Here is an 18,931-nt window from a genome sequence, read left to right on the forward strand (position 1 = left end):
ATTCATCTATGCCTCATGATTATAAAATAAAAATATTAACTTGAACTTATGTGTGAAAACGAGTTTTAATTATAAAATAAATCTCAAACAACATATGCAAAAAAAATAATCATAAAACTGTAATAAAATGATTTATTATTTTGTGATTTTTATTAAATTAAAACATAAAAAAAAACATTGCAACGCAACGGACTCGTATCTTGTCTATAATAAATATAAGCTTTTAAGATATTCCCCTGAACAATTGTTAATGAGAGATTAATTAATCTTGAAGCACACTAGTAGAGTTGAAATATTGTTATACATTTTATTGACTCTTAACATGTTTTACGTGATTGATTCAAATAAACAATATAAATGCTCCCTCTAATTTAGTGATAAGATTTAGTGTCTTCAAAAGAAAAAATTTAGTGATAAGATAATCTCGTATCTACCTACTATAGTTGGAATAGTCTCAAATATCCTGGTTTTAGCTTCGTTTTTTGACTATCTCTTTTGAATGGTTGCCTAGAGCACAAAACAATGTGGCTGATGCTTTAGCAAAACAGGCTCTGTATAATGCCTGCTTTGTAACCCTTCAAATTGAATCTGAGGTTTAATTTATGAATGAAAGTTTGTGTTTCAAAAAAAATAATCAATCATGTACCTATTGCGATTTGATGCGGTGATATACTATAATGTTTAACAGAAATGTGAACTTTACGCCATGATTTACTGTGTTTATTTTTTTTTTATAACATCATACTTTATTGATCATAATTGTACGTTTACAAAATCTTCATGAAGAAAATTCGTTATTATTAAAAGAATATAATTATGAAAAACAAAAGAAACCGCATGAGAACTTGTCTTTGCAAGCTTATCAGCCACTTTGTTTGCTTCTCTTGATATCCAACTAAAACGAACATCTTCAAATCTTCGAGACCAACCATGTGATGTCTCTGATCCAGTTATAGCCTGAGAAATAAACAATAACTATTAATTAATAGAAGATTACCAAAAAAAAAACTATTAATGAATAGAAAATGCCTCTTCGAAGTTAAAAATGCGAAAATGATTTGTCAGCCAATAGTAAATAAGCAAAGCGGACCCTACTCTTTCGTTCAGACAAGATTTTGATACATTATTAAAAATTAAAAAGAGAGAAGAAAAAGACGCGTGTGATAGTGTTGAATTTTCATCGCTCTCCTCTTTTCTTTTAAACTTCAATCTCTCTGCTTCATCTGTTTCTCTCACTAAAAAGCTTTCTATTCTCATCATCTCGCTAAATTAGGGTTACAAGCTCGGACCTGAGATTGTTTCGAACGGTATTTTTGCTCGAAATAGCAGACTTTGAGAGGTGTGTTTAGGATTTTATGTAGGGGATAAGTCGCGAAGATGACATCTTTGCTTGATTTTATTTTATTTTCTGGCTTGTGGGCTTCTTCATACTCGAACGTAATTGAATTGGTGGGGTTTTTGTGTGTTCTACCTAAGAACTTGATTATTCAGATTTTTGGAAGATAAAGTTAGTTTCTTTTACAATGAACTTAAACTCTGTCTTTAGGAACCTCTGTTCAGTGTTTGGTTTTGCAAAAGAGTTGTCTTTTTTATTTTAATTCAATTATGAAATTTTCTGATTGCTTTCTTGATTTTGTTTAACTAACAAAAGGCTTTTGCTTATTCTAATTACATTCCAAGTTGTTGCTTTGCTTTGCTTTGCTTTACTTGTCTGGACTGTTTAATTGATTGAGATTTTGCTGATGTTTTAATCATTCATCTTATTCTTACTGATTGCCACGTGTTTTCTCTCTACAGATTCTCAAGGCCCCATGGGAGATTCCATCACACAAGATTATGCATCTTCGCCACTCGACAACGATGCTTCATCAGGGAAAGGCAACGGATACAACTCGCTAGAGATTGCTTCCATCGCATCAGCTTCAGCCATTGTCTCGGTTCTCATAGCTCTTGTGATTCTCTTCCTCTACACTCGGAAGTTGCATCCGAGATCAAAGATCATGTCCACCACCACCAAACGAGAAGTCACTATGTTCATCGACATAGGAGTTTCAATAACCTTCGACAACGTAGTTACCGCTACAAGAAACTTCAACGCGAGTAACCTCATCGGTAACGGCGGATTTGGAGCAACTTACAAAGCGGTAATAATCTCTCAAGAAGACCAAAACGTCGTCGTTGCTATCAAACGCCTCTCTATAGGACGGTTCCAAGGCGTCCAACAGTTCCACGCGGAGATCAAAACACTCGGTAGGCTTAAGCACCAGAACCTCGTGACTCTCATCGGTTACCACGCGAGCGAGACCGAGATGTTCTTGGTTTACAACTATCTCCCCGGAGGCAACCTCGAGAGATTCATCCGAGAACGTTCCACGAGAGCTGTGGAGTGGAGAGTTCTTCACAAGATCGCGCTCGACGTAGCTCGAGCTCTCGCCTACCTCCACGACCAATGCGTCCCGCGGGTTCTCCACCGCGATGTTAAGCCGAGCAACATCCTCTTGGACGATGATCACAACGCTTATTTATCTGATTTCGGGTTAGCGAGGCTGCTCGGGGCTTCGGAAACACACGCAACGACTGGCGTGGCCGGTACGTTTGGTTACGTGGCGCCCGAGTATGCGATGACTTGTAGGGTTTCGGATAAAGCGGATGTTTACAGCTACGGGGTGGTGCTTCTGGAGCTGCTCTCGGACAAGAAGGTGCTTGATCCGTCTTTTGTTAGGTACGGTAACGGTTTCAACATTGTGCAGTGGGGTGACATGTTGTTGAGACAGGGACGTGCCAAGGAGTTTTTCACGGCCGGTTTGTGGGATGTTGGTCCGCATGATGATCTCGTTGAGGTTCTGCATTTAGCGGTTATCTGTACGTTGGATTCTTTATCGACGAGACCGACGATGAAGCAAGTTGTACAGCGGTTGAAGCAGCTCCAACCTCAGCTCCAGACTCGTGTTGTGTAGTTAAGAAATGTAGGTAATATGTTTTTTATCACTTGTAAAATTTTTTTTATATAGTTGAGTTATTTTCTTGTAATGTTTTAGTAAAATATCCTAAAATTGTTTTTAATAAGTTTTGAAAATAATACAGTTAACCTTAGACAAACAGAATGAATCCAGATCATTTAAGAAATGTAGCTAATATGTTTACCCACTTGTAGATTGTTTTATTATAGTTTTGAGTTATTTTCCTTGTAATCCTTTTGAAAATTAGCCTAATTTTTTTAAAAAGGTTTGAAAATATTGCAATTAACCTTATAGAAAGAAACTCAATGTGGTTTGCAAACAGAATGAATCCGGATTAAACAAAATACGTTTGTTTTTGTTAACACTTCCCATAAGTTTTGTATCTTTTGTTTAATTATTAACAAAGTGTTGACAAAAAAATATTAACAAAAGATGTGCTATTAGTGTGGGTTAATATTTTATGTTATATCAGTTTTCATATAGTTTCGTAGTTTTTTGTTGGTTTGTGTTTGTACATGTGTGTTTTTATGACATAGATTTTTTAAAATTTATGGGTATACATAATATTTTCAAAGTTGAATCTTATGAATTAAAGTAAAGAAAATTTACATCCTAATAACAATGGATTTTAAAAAAAAATTCTAAATCAATGATATGTACAATTTTCAATAATAAAAGTTTAATGAAATTTAAAAGTCTTCACCCTAATAACAATAATTTTATTAATATTTTTACAAAAATATAAGCTAATAAAAATAAAAACTATATATTTTTTTAACTCCTCTAGAATTCTTCTACTAGTAATCCTTCCTTATTATATTGTTTTGAGTTATTTTCTTTGTAATAATTTTGAAAATAGCCTAAAATTGTTATAAAAGTTTGAAAATAATACAATTAACCTTATAGAAACTCAATGTGATTTGCAAACGGAATGAATTAGCATATGGTTTAACAACAATTGGGTTCCTAAAAAGAGTATTACGAACTACAAAGAAGAAGAAGGGAGTTTAACAACAATATGTCTAAGCGGGTTACTCGTAACATCACCACCACCGTCGGACACCGTACCTCCGCCGTGCCTAACGAACTCCGCCGGAGAAAGAAAACTGCCGTGGCAAACACACACTATCTTCACCTCCTCCTTGCTCCCTCCGTACCAATAAAGAAACCCTTCCACCCGTTTCCCATTAGCTCCGACATCCCTCGTCGATACGCACGGCATGTCTTCCAAAATGTTCCTCGCCTTCTCCATCCCCGAAACTTCTTGGTTCTTTTTCTTCGCCGTGTTTCCATTTTTGCCCCTCCCGCTGACCGGACCGGGGACAAGAAAACCATCTTTCTCTCCCTTCTCCTTTGTCGGAGGAGGAGGAACGTTAAATGACAGAAACGTCTTCGCCTCGGCTTGGACCTTTGTCTTCTCCGCTCGCTTCCTCTTCGCCTCTATCTCCGTTTCCACAGGCAGAGAACGCGTCCGATCCAGCTGGAACATGTCCGAAACTCCTGTCTGCCGCATATCTCCGCCGGATCTTTGTCCGTCGAAGACGAAACCTTCCGGTATGGAAGAAGATCGAGCCAATTCAAAGTTCTTCCTCTTCCTCGATCTCGGATCCGTACCAAACTGACCATTCAGAGAAAGACCTAACGTTAGCTCAATATCTTCATCCTTCTTCATTGCCTCTTCCCGTCTCTCACCATGCTCAGAGTCTCTATGACAAAAATGGTTGCTCGTGACGAAAAACTTCCCCAAAAGATTAGGGACTTGAACGACGCCGTTTGTGCTGCTTCCCCTTGCTCTTAACATCTCCATGATCTTCAAAAGAACCAAAACTAAAAAAAAAAGAAACAGCAAATGCTGATCAAATATCTGAAAAAAAACTGAGGTCAGAGAATCCGAGTTCGAATATGTTTTTAGTTTTACAATATTGAGAGAGACGAAACCATTTGTCTTTAAAATAACCACCAAGTGTTACTATTATAAACCTATAGTACTACAATTTGCAGTATTTTTATATTTGTCAGGAAAATCATGTTTCTGAATTATTTTACAAGCATAGTTGACGACCTGGTACGGATTAATTTCCCTTTAGTATATTTCACACAAGTTGGGCTTTACAAAAATACGAAATACAGCATAATATTTATTATAAAATTATATAATTAGTAGCATAATATTGAATAATATTATTTTTGGTGGAAACAAGAAAAGATAGACGACCACCCACCACGCCACGTGGAAAAAGGCCATCAAGTGGGGGAGAGAGCTTAGCGTAGACGTAGGCTACTTGTTGATGTACAACTTGACACGTGTCTAATTATCAACGTGCTCAACTACGACAATCACTTTATTGCCACGTGTATCCAGCCTGACTGGGCCCCCGATAAGCCAATCAGAATTTAATTATGAAAATTTTGTCTTTTTTCTTTTTTAGCTTAACAATATAATATAAGAATGTGAGCTACTTCAAGCTCAATATTTATTATTGAAACAAAATTGGAAATATTTATATGTTTATTCTATTTAATTCTCGCTATAATATATATTCACTAATAATAATAACCAAGAAAAAAAAACAAAAAAGCTTTTAGAATTTAGCTAACATCTGTCTTTGTGGTAAGAATTTGTTTTTGAATATTTCATAAAAACCAACTTGTATTTCTTTTTTTGTGTTAAATGGAGGATCCTAAAAGACGCAAACAATCAAGAGCAGATCGAGAAGTGGGATCCGCATAGTGGCCAACTTGTATTTTTTTTTGTGTGTTCGTTTTAGAAAAATGTTAATCCAAATATGTTTTTCTAAAAAGGTGATAAGATTATTGACACGTTTCGTTTGACAGAGTACGCCACGTGTGTCTTTATTCATTACTTCACGACAATATACAGCCAAGTTGCAGGGACATGATAACATTAAGCAATAAGCATGGTCAACCAAGCTTTGGTTTATTTTTCGTTTAGGCTCTCTTTTCTAAATGATGTACACCTAATCTAAAACTATGAATTGGTGTAATAGAGTTTCCAAAGGTCACTTACAATGTTATTTCTTAATTCTACACCTAATACCTGCATCCTATTATATAGCATTATGTGTGGAACCGGATTGGTGCGTGTGCGGATAAAATAATACACACCGTAGATGTTTCTCTGACGACCCAACTTGTTTACAAACAGACTGGGCTTTTGTTCAATAGTGGTCGTCGTTTACATTTCTTTTATTGGGCCAAACCATGAAAGGTTGTCGTTGTGAAACCGAAAATTTTCCTACTCTGCATTGTGCATGTGCACACCAGTGTTGTTTTTTTTAGTGTTCACACCATTGTACAAGCATGCAAAAAAATTGCATATATGTTGGTAAGAAATGTTTTGCATAAACACATCGAACACACACAGACACACAAATATACATGCTGGGGATGACAAAAGTAAAATAAAGAAGACTATGTTACGTTACTATCGAGCAATTTACCCTATGGATTGACATAGGGATTGGTGTTTGGAATAGGAACAGTGCAGAGAAAAAGTTTATTAGCCTATGCAATAGAATCAGATTCAGTAGTTATGTATCTTTGATTTTAATCGATTCCATTATTTTCACTAAAACCCGTCTACTTTTAATTATGTATGCAGCATGTGCTTTTTATATTTAACCGGCCACTTTCTCCCGAATAAAACTCTTTCTAACTGATAATCATCGTAGAAACATTAGAATTGATAGGTAAAAAATAGATAAAAATAAAATTATATGAATAAAAAAGAATTATTATTTTATCATATTTAGAAAAATCAAATTTATTATATATTTCTCTACAATAAAAAAATGATGATAAATAAAATGAAAAAAATTATTTTTTATAAATGGTAAAAAAATTAAAAATATTAAGAGCTGCATTATTCTTCGTAATTTATTGGTCATCATTCATAACCTAGATAACATGGTAATTTACACTATGCTTCAAGTCTATATCGAACGTACGTTTGCACAACCTATTTATACCAAAACCTGAATTAATTTCAATATCTAAAATAATTATTAGTAATTTTGTTCCAATAAAATTATCATTCCTTTTAATTTGTCAAAGGTGCCCACTCCATACATACAACTGACGTAGTTAGAACTTAGAAATAACAAATAAATTTAAAAGATGTAATTGTTGGTAATTAAAGAAAAAAAAACTGACTAATTAGGAGAAAAAAGTGAATGGAAAATGGGGGGGACCATAACCATTGAGTAAATAACTCTCTTTCTCTTCTGTTTTCTTCAGTTTTTCTCTCGAGATGTCCAACCTCTTCACTCTCCATCTACCTATTGTATAGCAACGTAATAAACACACATTTTTCAAAACTTATGATCGTTTGTTGTCTTATATTTCTAGTAACTCTGTGTACATCAATAAACAATATAACGAGCACTCATAACTATGCCAAAAGTATTTTCAAATTTATGATATGAAAAATTGAGTACATAATCTTTATTAGTTAACTCTTTCACATGCGGACTATATATTTACATCAACAGATGAAGTATCAATGCTCTGGAATATTTAGTTATTTGTCTATATAATGATAGACTGTCGAAAATGTGGCATCTATCTACTTGTCATGTTCCAAAAAAAAAAATCTACTTGTCTATATTGTGTGTATATATATAAACGTGTTTGTATAGTTTTGATAAAGATGTCAAACTCCAGTGGTTGAAACTAAATTGTATACGTCTCGAATTGGACGGCATTCATGCGTACCGACGGTACCATATAGATTTTAATCTCTTTCAACGACAGTGATTAATGATTGGGTGTTCTATTTAGCAATAACCACGTAACCTCACTTAGTTACGTTTTTTGGTGTTGCTAGCTTTAGCTTATTAGTCATATATGACAACCATCATCATATACGAATTATTTTGGTCATTCAAAATATTAAAAGAACAGGGTATGGTCGGTACGGGGTAAATAACTACTCTCCAACTTTGAAAATCACTATACTTTATATCAAATATTTATATGTAAGAAGTCTTCAAGTATGTATCGTGTAGATGCGTGTGACCCATTTAAGATATTATTTTCGTTGATCCTTCGCATAATTAAACTATTACTTATTATCATCTATTCGAAGTATTGAAGAGCTATTAAAATCCAATATTTGTTCATGAAACCACAAACTTTTGGAGTCGGTGAAGTAGACATGACTTAGTGGATTCTTGGTTTGTCCGATTTCCTCCTTTTTACCATGTGATGTCCTAAGATAAAATGATCATCATCACACTTTCTTTTTGTCACTCCTTTGTTTTGTTTCTTAAGCCGCTTCTATTTTTCCTATCAGTATTTTTTAATATCATCTTTATTTCAGATTACTTTTATACTTTACACATATACTTCATTAGTATACATGTATATATATATATGTATATATCAATTTCTGCTTAAATATCACATATATTACTAGATCTTATATATAAAAAAATGTTAAAACTGTTTTCACCTAAAGCAAAGATAAATTAGGGTTTAGTGATGTCTAGTAAATGTACTTGTGTTTAAAAAGGTACATATGAATGAATATAAGGTACACGAGGCGTGCATTAGGTATACCTTTTGTTAATTGTCGATAACAGCATGCCCATGCAAATATACATAGGGACCATATATACAGTTACACACAACACGGTATGTTTACTCAAAATAACATATCTTTAAAATCGAAAAATGTTAAGATATCCAATTTAAAGGCGAGTTTAAGCACACACTATAAGTCTTATTTACATAAACATTATGTACGAAAATCCATCGTGAAGTGATTGTAGTTTTACGTCTTTGATATTAATAGCTAGTGATGGATATGTTCCAAAATAAAGATAGTAAGTGATGCTAGTTTAACCAGTCAGGATATCATTATAGGCCCAAATTCACTTTTACTAGCTAGTGACTGCAATGGCGGCTGCAAAACATGGCGGATCACAATTTTGGGGTAAAAGGAAAGCCCTATATGTCCTATCTATCTATTATATCATCCCATTTATACTGGATAAAAATGTTACTTAAACTAATTTATCACCGTTTGATAAAATTTATACATATAAACTAATACTTATAATGCATTCATTTCATAACGATTATTATTTATATTATAACCACTAATGTTTTCGTTAATTAATTTTATCTTTAAGTATTAGTTAGATGTTTTAGCAAGCTACTATTATATATAGCTTAACGTAATATATGTCTGATTAACTTGGTATCTATATCTTCTTTGAAAGTTTGATATTAACGTTTACTTGTTTGGGACCTCTTCTTTGCCGTACTTTAATTCCCATTCATATCACATATTCGATTTATGTTTTCTTATCTGTATATAGATTACAGATATGATCTATGATATCAAAAAGATGAAAATGAATTTGACTGCTTAATCAACGCATTTACTTTATTTTCCCTTCGAGGATAGCGAAGTGTGCCCACGTTGCACTATTACAACCATTGCTTTTTAACAAAAATATACTTTAGTCGCAATTCTTCTAAATTTGGAGGCTTATGATATTGATAGGGTTCTCATATTCACTTCCAAAGCATCTTTTGAAAAAAAAAAACATCTTCCTCTCTCTTATTTTGTTTACTTTCTTATTTTCATTTGTTCATACTTTAATAAAGGAAAATCGAATCGCATACTTTCTTCTCTATATTTATCTTCTTCTTCATCATCATCATCATCTTCTTATTACTTACTTTATAGAACAACAAAACCCTAGATTTGCTGTTCAGCTCAGGACCGTACAAACTGAAGAGTTCAGGTAAGAAAACGCAACTCATGTTTTTAGGTCTATATATATAACAAATCATAGTCAAACCCCAATTTTCTTCTTTTTAATTTTATTTTTATGATTTCTATTTTGTGGTGTTCACTACATTGTCAACCACACTCGTTTTATAAAAGATTCAGAAACCCTAAAGGATATTAAGAGATTTAGAATTTTAAACTAAATTGTTTGCAAAATTATCCTTTTGCCTTAAATTTTCAGCTATTGGATTTACATTTTTTGGGGTTTTGGTAGTAAAGACTAAAGATAGAGATCTCGACAGTAGCATCATGGATACCGGCCCTTGGAAAGATACAAACGACGACGTTTCAGGTCAGACTAGGACAAGACGTGAAGGAGAGTCGGAAGAAGCCGTAGCCACTACGAAGCGGCCAGCTACGATTTCTTCTTCTTCGTCGTGGATGAAGTCAAAGGATCCAAGGATTGTTAGGGTTTCACGAGCCTTTGGAGGCAAAGACCGTCACAGCAAAGTGTGTACGTTGCGTGGTCTACGTGACAGACGCGTGAGATTATCAGTCCCCACGGCTATCCAGCTCTATGATCTTCAAGAACGCCTCGGCCTTGACCAGCCTAGCAAAGCCGTTGACTGGCTGCTCAATGTAGCTAAAGAGGAGATCGATGAGCTTCCTCCCTTGCCCGTCTCGCCGGAAACTTTCACTCTTTTCAACCATCATCAGTCTTTCTTGAATCTTGGTCAACGGCCGGGTCAAGATCCGACCCAACTCGGATTTAAAATCAATGGATGTGTAGAAGAGTCTACTACTACTAGCCGCGAAGAAAACAACAATGAGAGAGGTGAAAAAGATGTTTCTTTTGCAAACAATCATCACATTGGGTCTTATGGAACCTATCACAACATGGAACATCATCATCAACAACATTCGAGTTTTCAGGCGGATTATCATCAACATCAACTACATAGTCTTGTCCCATTTCCATCACAGTTCTTGGTATGTCCAATGACGACATTGTCAACAACAACAACAACTACACAATCTTTGTTTCCCTCATCCTCATCAGCTGGTTCCTGGACTATGGAGACAACAGATCCAAGGCGAATGGTAAGCCATTTTCAAATGCCACTAATGGGTAGTTCTTCTTCTTCAGCATCCCAAAACATTTCGACTTTATACTCATTGTTACATGGTAGTAGTAGCAACAATGGTAGTAGTAACCGAATGTCGTCAGTCCAACTCAACCAGACTAGTAGAGGAAGTGATAATCCCATGTGATTAGATTATTGAAACAATGAAATGTTCGATGTGTTCGCAACAGAGGGGACACAAAACAAAAATAATAAGGTAGTTAAATTTTGCACTATGTTTTCCTGATATATTTCTATACAAGTTAAACGTTAACTCGTGGAATTTATGAATTAGCATATTAGCCTTCATGTGTTTTGAATTTTGTCATCTGTGTATGCATAGCTTCTTCATAGGATTTAGCAACACTAAATACTCATATATGATACGTGGTTTAGTTTATTTAGGTCTTTTTGTAGATTAATTAAGTGACTAGAAAAAAATTGTATAAACATTTAAAAAGAGAAGCTAAACAAATTCAGATTCATCATGAGATAACATGATAATGTGAAATGATTGCAATCTATTAACTATACTAGGTTAACTGAGGAAGTAAATATGAGATTATGCTTCTATTTGATGCGCAGTACTGTAGAACTCAAGTGGTGGATGTAGCTAGATTTGATGATAATTTGTAACCATTAGTCAAGATTTAACTAAATCCATAAATCCAATTACCCAAATAATACACCTAACATTATTGTATTAATGTCATCTGAGTCTGACAAATATTTGACTCAAATATCAAATAGAAATTCATTGCGAATGGGTTTGAGCTCACAGCTCCTATTAGCTAGCATAGTAGGTCGCATTTAAACTTAAGGTGTTATTAGTTAGTACCACAAATGTATGTTAATGCTATCGTCGTTAATGTATGTTAAACTCAAACAAATGTATCACATTGACCAATGCAAATGTTACTATACAGTACACATAAATGATACATGCAGATATATAAAAATGGGGAATTATAAATAGACGAAGGAGGAAGAGAAAATAGTTAATTAGGAATAATAGAGACAAAAAGTTTGTAAATAATAATAGTGTGTACGATCTTCTTTGATTGATTAGAGTAAAAAGGCTACCGATCCAATGCTCTGTCACTCTGTCATAGTGTCATATATCATCATACTTTCTGCGAAAAGCTTCCATGTCGATCTCTAGCTATTATGCATCATATATATATTGTTTATTTCAAAGTTTGTCATATATTAACAACCCTTTCTCAAAAAAAAAAAAGTTTGCCATATATTTTGATGTACACTCTTCACTGTCAGTACACTAGTCTATTTTTGTTGTTGTCTACGAGTTATATCGAAACTCATTAATATTTTTTGTTAAAACTATAACGATGACAACTCATTAGACATGCTTGCAACTGCACAATTTATAAAAATGTATGTTTCATGATTAACTTTTTTTTATAAGATTGTCTGATGAAAAAATAAACTGAAAATATACTACATTAATGAAACTGAATTGTATTTTCGATTGCAAATCTCTAAAAACGAGTGTAGGTCTTATATATGCAGTATATTAGTGGTTGTTATTAGAAAATGACATTTATAACGTTACTAAAAGAATTTGGCAAGAATATGCACCATTTGGTGAGGTTGCGGTTGATCACACACTGAATTCTGATCTTATGGCACCAACGGCTCTGGTTTTACTTGTCGAGTTTTCACCTTGGGCGACTTTAGTGTGGTTTACGAATAGCTTTGTAATCTTGTTTTTTAGTGATAGAATTATGTGGTTTATGAGACGTTATATTCCGAGTTTTGGGAAGTACTTGTTTTTGCAATGGTGAAAAATACAATAATGTATTTTAGGTTGTGTTAAATCCGTATGAGAAATCATCTAGTGAGTGTTCTAGGTTGTTGCTAAGAGGCATTGTTGTATATATGATAAAAATGATGTGATCAAAAATTTTATACCAATTTATCGATAAATGAAATAGTCGATATTTGAATTAAGAAAAGAAAATTTTTTTGGCAAGAATAAAAACAGTTTGGGTTGGAAAAAAAAAGATGGACTGATGTTGGTTATGTATACGCATTCTCCCCGTTGCCTTTACGTTCGACAAGCTACAAAGCCCACGAGCCCCTCTCAAAATTAATCTATTTTCACTTTTTTAAATAAAACTATAAATATATGTATGTGGATTTCAAAATTTTCCCGATCTTAATTACTTTCGTCACAGAAATATGTATTATTTCCCGCAATAATTTGTGTACTTTCCAATAATATTACATCTTCGATGTAAACCTGTAAAATAATTCGATTATTAGTAGAGGATTAATTTATTTAATTTAATAAAAAAAAGATTTAACTGTTTTTTGCTAGTGACTATAAGTTAACGAAAGTCCGAAACTTGCAAAATCTTCTATCTGCTGGATCGAGAAGAGTGTTTAAACTTTGGAGCTCTCTCTTTAAGTCTCTCGCATTCGATTCGAATCCCACCTTTGATTTTGTTCCCGTTAGCTGCCGAAGCTTGTCTCCGTCGGTGAGTTTTGCAATGGAGAAAGTTGCTTCTCTCCGGTAAGCACTCTACTTCCCTTAACCGGATTGGTTTACTCTCTCCCAGTGTCGTCCGTTGCATTCTACTGCGCTCAATTGAACCCAATCGATAAGCTTTAGGGTTTCGCTTGTGGAACGGTGTGTTCAATTCTTAGTTTTTTTTTTTTTTTTGGCAATTCATCATAATAGGGTCTGATGTTTTGTCATCTGTTAGGTGCCAAAGTAAAGAACTTTGTGTGAATTGAGCTGCTTTTTCCCTCGAGAAATGGTTCTACATGTTATGTTGGGTGAACTTGTAAGTTTGAATATGAGCAATGGAGTTGGGGAAGGTGGAAGAAGTCAGAGCAGAGAATCACACGGCAAGAGAAGAGAGCTTTTTCAAAGCAATGATTTCGCGTACGCCTTAGCGAGAATGGCTGTGGCTCAGATTTGCGAGAATGTAGAGGTTAATGTGTCTCAGAAGGGGGTTAGGTTTAGTTCTTTTCAAGAATCTGCTCTTGATACGCTAACCTGCGTAGCGGTTCAGTATATCCAGAGCATTGGGAAGTCTGCTCAGGTTTATGCTAACGTGGCCGGTAGAGTAGAGGGTAATTCTCTGGACATTGTTCAGGCATTAGAGGATTTGGGATCTGGTTCTGGTGTTTCAGACGGTGAGTGTTGTCTTGGTGATTTTGGTATAGTCAAGGATGTTATTCGTTATACAGGAGAAGAGGAGGAGGTGCCGTTTGTTTATGATCTTCCCCGTTTCCCGATTAATAAAGAGAAAAGAGGTGCTCCTAGTTTCTCTGAGGTTGGAGCAGAACCTCCATATGAACACATCCCTGTTTGGCTTCCTGCATTTCCCGAAACTAATGTAGGCACAATCGAAGGAAATGGGCCATCTTTACCGAGTATACAGCATTCTTTCAATGGTGGTGGGTTAGAAGTACTCAAATCTCCAAAGAGTGCTCGAAATTCAACACAAGGAGAAGAAGAAATGGAAGGTAATCCGTTTCTTGCCGCACCTCTTCGGTTTGTAGAGAATGAAGTGTCACCTGTGGTCCGCCTTCTGGAGCTTTCAAATGAAGTTGTTGGCATCAATCACGTTTCTGATAAGCATACAAGCAACAACAACAGTCACATCCCAGTTCTTGAGACATCTACTCCATGTGATGATATCAACAACAAGAACAAATTATCTGAATCAGAGGATGGAAAGAAGAAAGGTGGTGCAAGACCACAGCAAACTTTGTTGTGTTTCAAGATTGGGACTTTAAAGAGACCTTCGTGTTTGGCAATAAAGGGGAGCGTCCAGGGACGTCGGTGGTTTCAAGAAGGTGAAGTCAAGAGGGAGAAGAAGTCAGAAACCGAAGAAAATGGTGAAAGATTTGACTTGGCAAATCTCGGCCCAGATGTTGTTATATAGGTATTGTCAGATGCTTTTAGCATCCTGAGAATAAAAAGATGATTGCTTGGCCTTTAACTTAGTTTATTATGATTAACCAATTCATATGCTCTAGCACTTGTTATTTATTAATTAGACCTATATATATATGCTGGTTACACAAACAAGTAGGAAGAGAACAGGCAAAAGGGTTTTGTTGAAAACCCAGAAACCAAGGGTTCTCTTCCTCTGTAAGATTCATTCATTTACAATTCTAAGTGATACCAATAAAAATTAACAGAAGCAAACTTCATTAACCAAGTCTCTGAAAATCATCCTCTCAATATCTAACACTATCCCTGGGGTCTCACCTTCAAACGCCTTTAAGTTCATGCCGTGACATTGCAGGTCGTTCCATATGAGGTCCTCCTTGTCGTCCTCCAAGATACACTGTGAGTTGTTCTCTTGTAGCCTATCAATCTCCAAACACAGCGTCTTCAGAAGTTGCTCCCCTTTTGATATATTCTCCATTGTTGAAATTGGATTTGCAGTTAGCTGTGGTTTGGTACAGCCTTCTGCAGTGAACCGCTGAGCTAGAATTTCATTAACGGTATCGAAGATGAGTTTTCTCCTGATTATCTCTGTCGGATCTGTCTGATGTTGTCTTAATCCCATGCCCTTGTTCTGTTCCAGGATGAAGAAGAGTCCAGGGTTGATGGGGAGACGTGCTTTGTTTAGCTGAATGCTTATCATACTGTATTCAAGATCTCTTAGAAGCCCTGATGCCAACAATATCTCCGAGATGTACTTGTGGTCGCCGCTTGCATCTTCTTCAGAGAAGCATTTGAGGAGTTCAGAGTCTGGCTGCGTTGGACCTCGGTTATTCTCAGGCAATATTATCGATCTGCAGACGCTCGCAGGCTTCTTTATCCACACAGATTCTTCAGAACGCAGAGCATCGTCCTCTGGTAAGATAACAAAGAAAAAAAAATGAGAGCATCACTCAAACCAACACCTTGTGAATCCACCATGTAGTTAATTGCTACGTTATATGAATTGGTCAGTAATCAGTCTGAAGATTGTTCTTTTGCAAGTGCCTTACCTTTAAAACTAAGGGATATCTTCCTCACAGGGGATGGTGAATCCTCTTCATCGAAGGCTGCATCAAGAACTGAAACAGGGCTCGGTTGTTCAACGGTAACTTTCAGAGGTTTAAGAGATGGTCTGTCTTGTCTGATTCCAAAGTCTGGACTCTGCATTAGTCAACAGAAGAGGTTCAGTTATATTGATACTAATGAATTAAATTGTGAAATGAAGATTATGTTTCCTACCTTTTGATTTGGGGTGTGCAGCTCTGGGAAGCCACAGTTTCTCTCCAACCGATGTCTGCTTGTAACCTCGATGTCAGCACTCGATCCCAAGCTTATGCTGCTGTCAGTTCTTAAACTTCTCAAGTCACTGCTTGCATGGCCTAATCGTTCATCAGGCTGCTGAAGAGTACTACGAGGTTTTATCCCCTGTTTCCTTCTCGGTGAGACTGACTCCATTTGCTGTCTACCGAGCTGCCTTTGGATCTTGCCTGGCTCTGATTTTGGAGTAGTGGGTGGGGACTGCCTCTCAAACCCGAGCTTTTTGGGCTGCCTTCTTGGGCTAACGCTTTGCTGTTGGCTCCTACCTGACTTGGTCATTGAGCTAGAATCCGCCACTAAAACTTGCCTCGACCTCAATGTTTTTGGGCTAGTGCTCTTGGTCGATTCTTGTTGGCTCTTGTAAAGGCCTGGCCGTGGGGTTAAATCCATTGCGTTCTGCTTCCCCGAGGTGACTTTTCGAATTTGTCTGGGGTTGCCAACATTGACATTTGGCAGTGAAGTGGAAACTGGAGCTGCAGGTTTCATTACAACGATCGATGAAGGTCTGAAGTTCATGGCTGGACTTGTTGCTGGTGGAACTGGCTGCTGTGTTCTGTTATCTTTGCTTCCATCCATCAACTGCTGCGTCTTCTCCATAGCCTCAAGTATTTGCTTAAGAGCTCTGAGATCTTTCCCCGCCTTTTTGAACTCCAACTGCGTAAGCCTCTTCTGAATTTCGCCGTAAACTGTCAGTGCAGCGTCTCCTGCTTTCATTTGCTTCCATGGAGCTGGTTCCAATGGAAACTTAGAAGCAGCAGGTAGCTTCTTGATTGAGCCAACGCTTCTAGATCTCCCTAGAGATGTTGGTTCTACTCGGGACATTGGCCTTGGGGAGTCGCAAAACCGGTTCTCGTTTCTCTGCTCGGTATCGAAGTTGTCTGCAATGACTTCAAGTCCCATCAGTTTGGCCACCACGCTTGAGTTTGATCTCCTGTGACTCATTGTTACCGGTTCCTCTGGTGGACAACTTGATCTACTATCCAATGACAACCTCGGTGTCTCTTTCAACTTGGAGCCTGTCTTGTTTCTCATCTCCCTCTCATCATATGAAAAGCGAGGACTCTCCCTGAGCCTAGCAGCCATTCCTCTACCTTCATTCCACTCACTAGAACTCCGAGATGGTGATCTCAATGATGCTTCTTTGAGAAGCATCATGCTAGCTCTAGCTGAATTTGGCTGCTGCTGATGCTGAGTGAACGCTGCTGTCGTTTCGTCACGTCTGCTTCTCACTTCTCTATTAATAGAGCCTTTCACAAGCTCCTTTATATCAAACGGCATCATCGGTCCAGCATTGAGCTGTTCTCTGGTCAGATTCTCACCAGGCTGATCGAATTGAGAAGTTGCGGTACTGATTTCTGCAGAAGAGAAGCTGGAGGAGCGTGGAGAAGAGGAAAACGAAGGCCGTGAAGAAGATTCAGAAGAGACTCTATGCTTATCCTTCACTGCAGACTTCTTCTTCTTCTTCTTGGTAATCCTCTCCTGCAATTCCCATTAAAGTGTCTGTTTTATTAGCTATTTTTTTCTCAGAGATGAAACAAAATAATAAAAGGGTTTAAGATTCTTACCGTTTCTTTATCACTTTCCATGTTAATTTCACTGACAAGATCTTTTCTTTCTCCTGCAAAATGAGCACCCTTGTTCTTAGCTATGAACCAGTAGTTTTTGGTTCCAAGTGAGACTACTCTGTTTCTTTGGTGGTCCTAAACATCAAACTGAGATTTAGTAAGAGAGAGAGAGAGAATTTAAGATACCTGAAGGCAAAGACTTTTCTACATGGCCGGAGACTGGTCTCGCCGGATAATGTTGCCGGTAAAACACTTGAAGGATCCCATTCATGCATCCAAACTGTTTATTTAGATTTGGATTCTCATCTGACAAGTTATACAGAAGTTTTGCAGACATATCTTCTTCTTCTCAAAAAGGATAACTAAATAAAAACGAAATTTCACAATCTTTCATATACTCTGCTTTTGCAGTTACCAATTTCTTCTTCTTCTTAATCTGTTATAGATTTAACGGTTCTTTTTTTCGTGTTTCAGGAGAAGAAGAAATGAAGAAAGTGACAAGAAGAAGCCAACATTAAGGACAACCTATAGCTTCTTGTGAAGTTATGACCAGACAACAGATTAGCTTCTTTCGTTTTTTGCTTTGGAGGCTACCTTGAAGAAGAAAGAAGGAAAGGGAAAAAGAAAGAGTTTCTATCGGTTATTCTGAAGAAAAAAGAGGTTTCTATCTTTAAAGGCACATACAACTGTCAAAGGGAGCTTTGAGCCTTTGAACCATATATAATGTAATGAATGTACATGTGTTCACATGAAAGTTTAGACATGTGAGAACTTTATTTCTTTAGTATATTATACCTACTAATCTTATATTCTTTTATTGTTTAAGAGCTCTGAAAAATTCTGCTTGGCACATGAAGAGGAATCTGGTTCATCTCTTAAGATGAAAGTTATGCACATGAGAGCATAAGGCTTACTTATTATACAAAAAAAAAAATTAAATGATTTTGAAGTTCTAAAATTTTTGGTTATACTTTGGATATATTATATGCAATGTTATGTTCACTTTGTATGTTTGTTGATTCATCTTAATGTGCTGGTGTAAATTAGTTAGCCGATATTCAGCAGAAAACAAAAAGAGTTAGTTGATGCATAGTTTAATAATAATAATCCAATATTAGTTAAAATTCAATATTGTGAAAAACGTATTTTAAAAAACTATCTCAGCAGTCATTTAACATTTTTAATCAATTAGACTTTGATATTATTCACTATTATGTTATATGTAGTTAACT

At 36.1% G+C, this 18,931-nt stretch overlaps 5 protein-coding genes across 11 annotated transcripts; 3 read left to right on the plus strand and 2 right to left on the minus strand.

The window, feature by feature from the left end:
* The first annotated feature begins 1,141 nt into the window (after positions 1-1,141).
* On the plus strand, positions 1,142-3,122 carry LOC106442083 (LRR receptor-like serine/threonine-protein kinase RPK2). Of its 2 annotated transcripts, none has more exons than XM_022716231.2 (2): positions 1,142-1,339; positions 1,798-3,122. In XM_022716231.2, the coding sequence occupies exon 2, from the start codon at positions 1,812-1,814 to the stop codon at positions 2,955-2,957; it is 1,146 nt and encodes a 381-aa protein (XP_022571952.2). In that variant the 5' UTR covers positions 1,142-1,339; positions 1,798-1,811; the 3' UTR covers positions 2,958-3,122. The 2 variants fall into 2 exon arrangements, with proteins under 2 accessions (XP_022571952.2, XP_048632151.1); XM_048776194.1 differs by having other exon boundaries at positions 1,150-1,307.
* A 682-nt stretch (positions 3,123-3,804) lies between these two features.
* LOC106438917 (ninja-family protein AFP4) lies at positions 3,805-5,054 on the minus strand. Its single transcript, XM_013880213.3, has one exon. It carries the CDS (start codon positions 4,765-4,767, stop codon positions 3,946-3,948), a length of 822 nt encoding a protein of 273 aa, XP_013735667.2. The 5' UTR covers positions 4,768-5,054; the 3' UTR covers positions 3,805-3,945.
* Positions 5,055-9,414: 4,360 nt separating this feature from the next.
* On the plus strand, positions 9,415-11,156 carry LOC106438918 (transcription factor TCP13-like). Of its 5 annotated transcripts, XM_048776195.1 has the most exons (3): positions 9,415-9,736; positions 10,026-10,475; positions 10,521-11,156. In XM_048776195.1, the coding sequence occupies exons 1-3, from the start codon at positions 9,480-9,482 to the stop codon at positions 10,993-10,995; spliced, it is 1,182 nt and encodes a 393-aa protein (XP_048632152.1). In that variant the 5' UTR covers positions 9,415-9,479; the 3' UTR covers positions 10,996-11,156. The 5 variants fall into 5 exon arrangements, with proteins under 5 accessions (XP_048632152.1, XP_013735670.2, XP_013735669.2 ...); XM_013880216.3 differs by having other exon boundaries at positions 9,448-9,736; positions 10,026-11,156; XM_013880215.3 differs by having other exon boundaries at positions 9,463-9,736; positions 9,998-11,156.
* A 414-nt stretch (positions 11,157-11,570) lies between these two features.
* Positions 11,571-14,863, plus strand: LOC106438920. Of its 2 annotated transcripts, none has more exons than XM_048776197.1 (2): positions 11,571-13,500; positions 13,577-14,863. In XM_048776197.1, exon 2 carries the CDS (start codon positions 13,628-13,630, stop codon positions 14,765-14,767), a length of 1,140 nt encoding a protein of 379 aa, XP_048632154.1. In that variant the 5' UTR covers positions 11,571-13,500; positions 13,577-13,627; the 3' UTR covers positions 14,768-14,863. The 2 variants fall into 2 exon arrangements, with proteins under 2 accessions (XP_048632154.1, XP_048632153.1); XM_048776196.1 differs by having other exon boundaries at positions 11,573-13,383.
* On the minus strand, positions 14,854-18,652 carry LOC106438919 (protein LONGIFOLIA 2-like). The gene is made up of 5 exons (XM_013880218.3): positions 17,886-18,652; positions 17,700-17,752; positions 16,057-17,613; positions 15,828-15,978; positions 14,854-15,690 (listed from the first exon to the last, which is right to left on the minus strand). The coding sequence occupies exons 1-5, from the start codon at positions 18,034-18,036 to the stop codon at positions 15,020-15,022; spliced, it is 2,583 nt and encodes an 860-aa protein (XP_013735672.2). The 5' UTR covers positions 18,037-18,652; the 3' UTR covers positions 14,854-15,019.
* Between the last annotated feature and the right edge of the window lie 279 nt (positions 18,653-18,931).

Source organism: Brassica napus, chromosome A3 (genome assembly GCF_020379485.1).
Source record: "Brassica napus cultivar Da-Ae chromosome A3, Da-Ae, whole genome shotgun sequence".
NCBI lineage: Eukaryota > Viridiplantae > Streptophyta > Magnoliopsida > Brassicales > Brassicaceae > Brassica > Brassica napus.

What these genes read in the sequence shown, in the direction of transcription:
- LOC106442083 (XM_022716231.2), top strand. Translation starts at nt 1,812, where the DNA reads ATGGGAGATTCCATCACACAAGATTATGCATCTTCGCCACTCGACAAC.
- LOC106438917 (XM_013880213.3), bottom strand. Translation starts at nt 4,767, where the DNA reads ATGGAGATGTTAAGAGCAAGGGGAAGCAGCACAAACGGCGTCGTTCAA.
- LOC106438918 (XM_013880216.3), top strand. Translation starts at nt 9,480, where the DNA reads ATGATATTGATAGGGTTCTCATATTCACTTCCAAAGCATCTTTTGAAA. An exon ending in GTACAAACTGAAGAGTTCAG is followed by an intron (nt 9,737 to 10,025) that starts GTAAGAAAACGC and finishes AGATCTCGACAG; the next exon opens with TAGCATCATGGATACCGGCC.
- LOC106438920 (XM_048776197.1), top strand. Translation starts at nt 13,628, where the DNA reads ATGGTTCTACATGTTATGTTGGGTGAACTTGTAAGTTTGAATATGAGC.
- LOC106438919 (XM_013880218.3), bottom strand. Translation starts at nt 18,036, where the DNA reads ATGTCTGCAAAACTTCTGTATAACTTGTCAGATGAGAATCCAAATCTA. An exon ending in TGGAAAGTGATAAAGAAACG is followed by an intron (nt 17,614 to 17,699) that starts GTAAGAATCTTA and finishes TGGGAATTGCAG; the next exon opens with GAGAGGATTACCAAGAAGAA. An exon ending in GATATCCCTTAGTTTTAAAG is followed by an intron (nt 15,691 to 15,827) that starts GTAAGGCACTTG and finishes TTATCTTACCAG; the next exon opens with AGGACGATGCTCTGCGTTCT.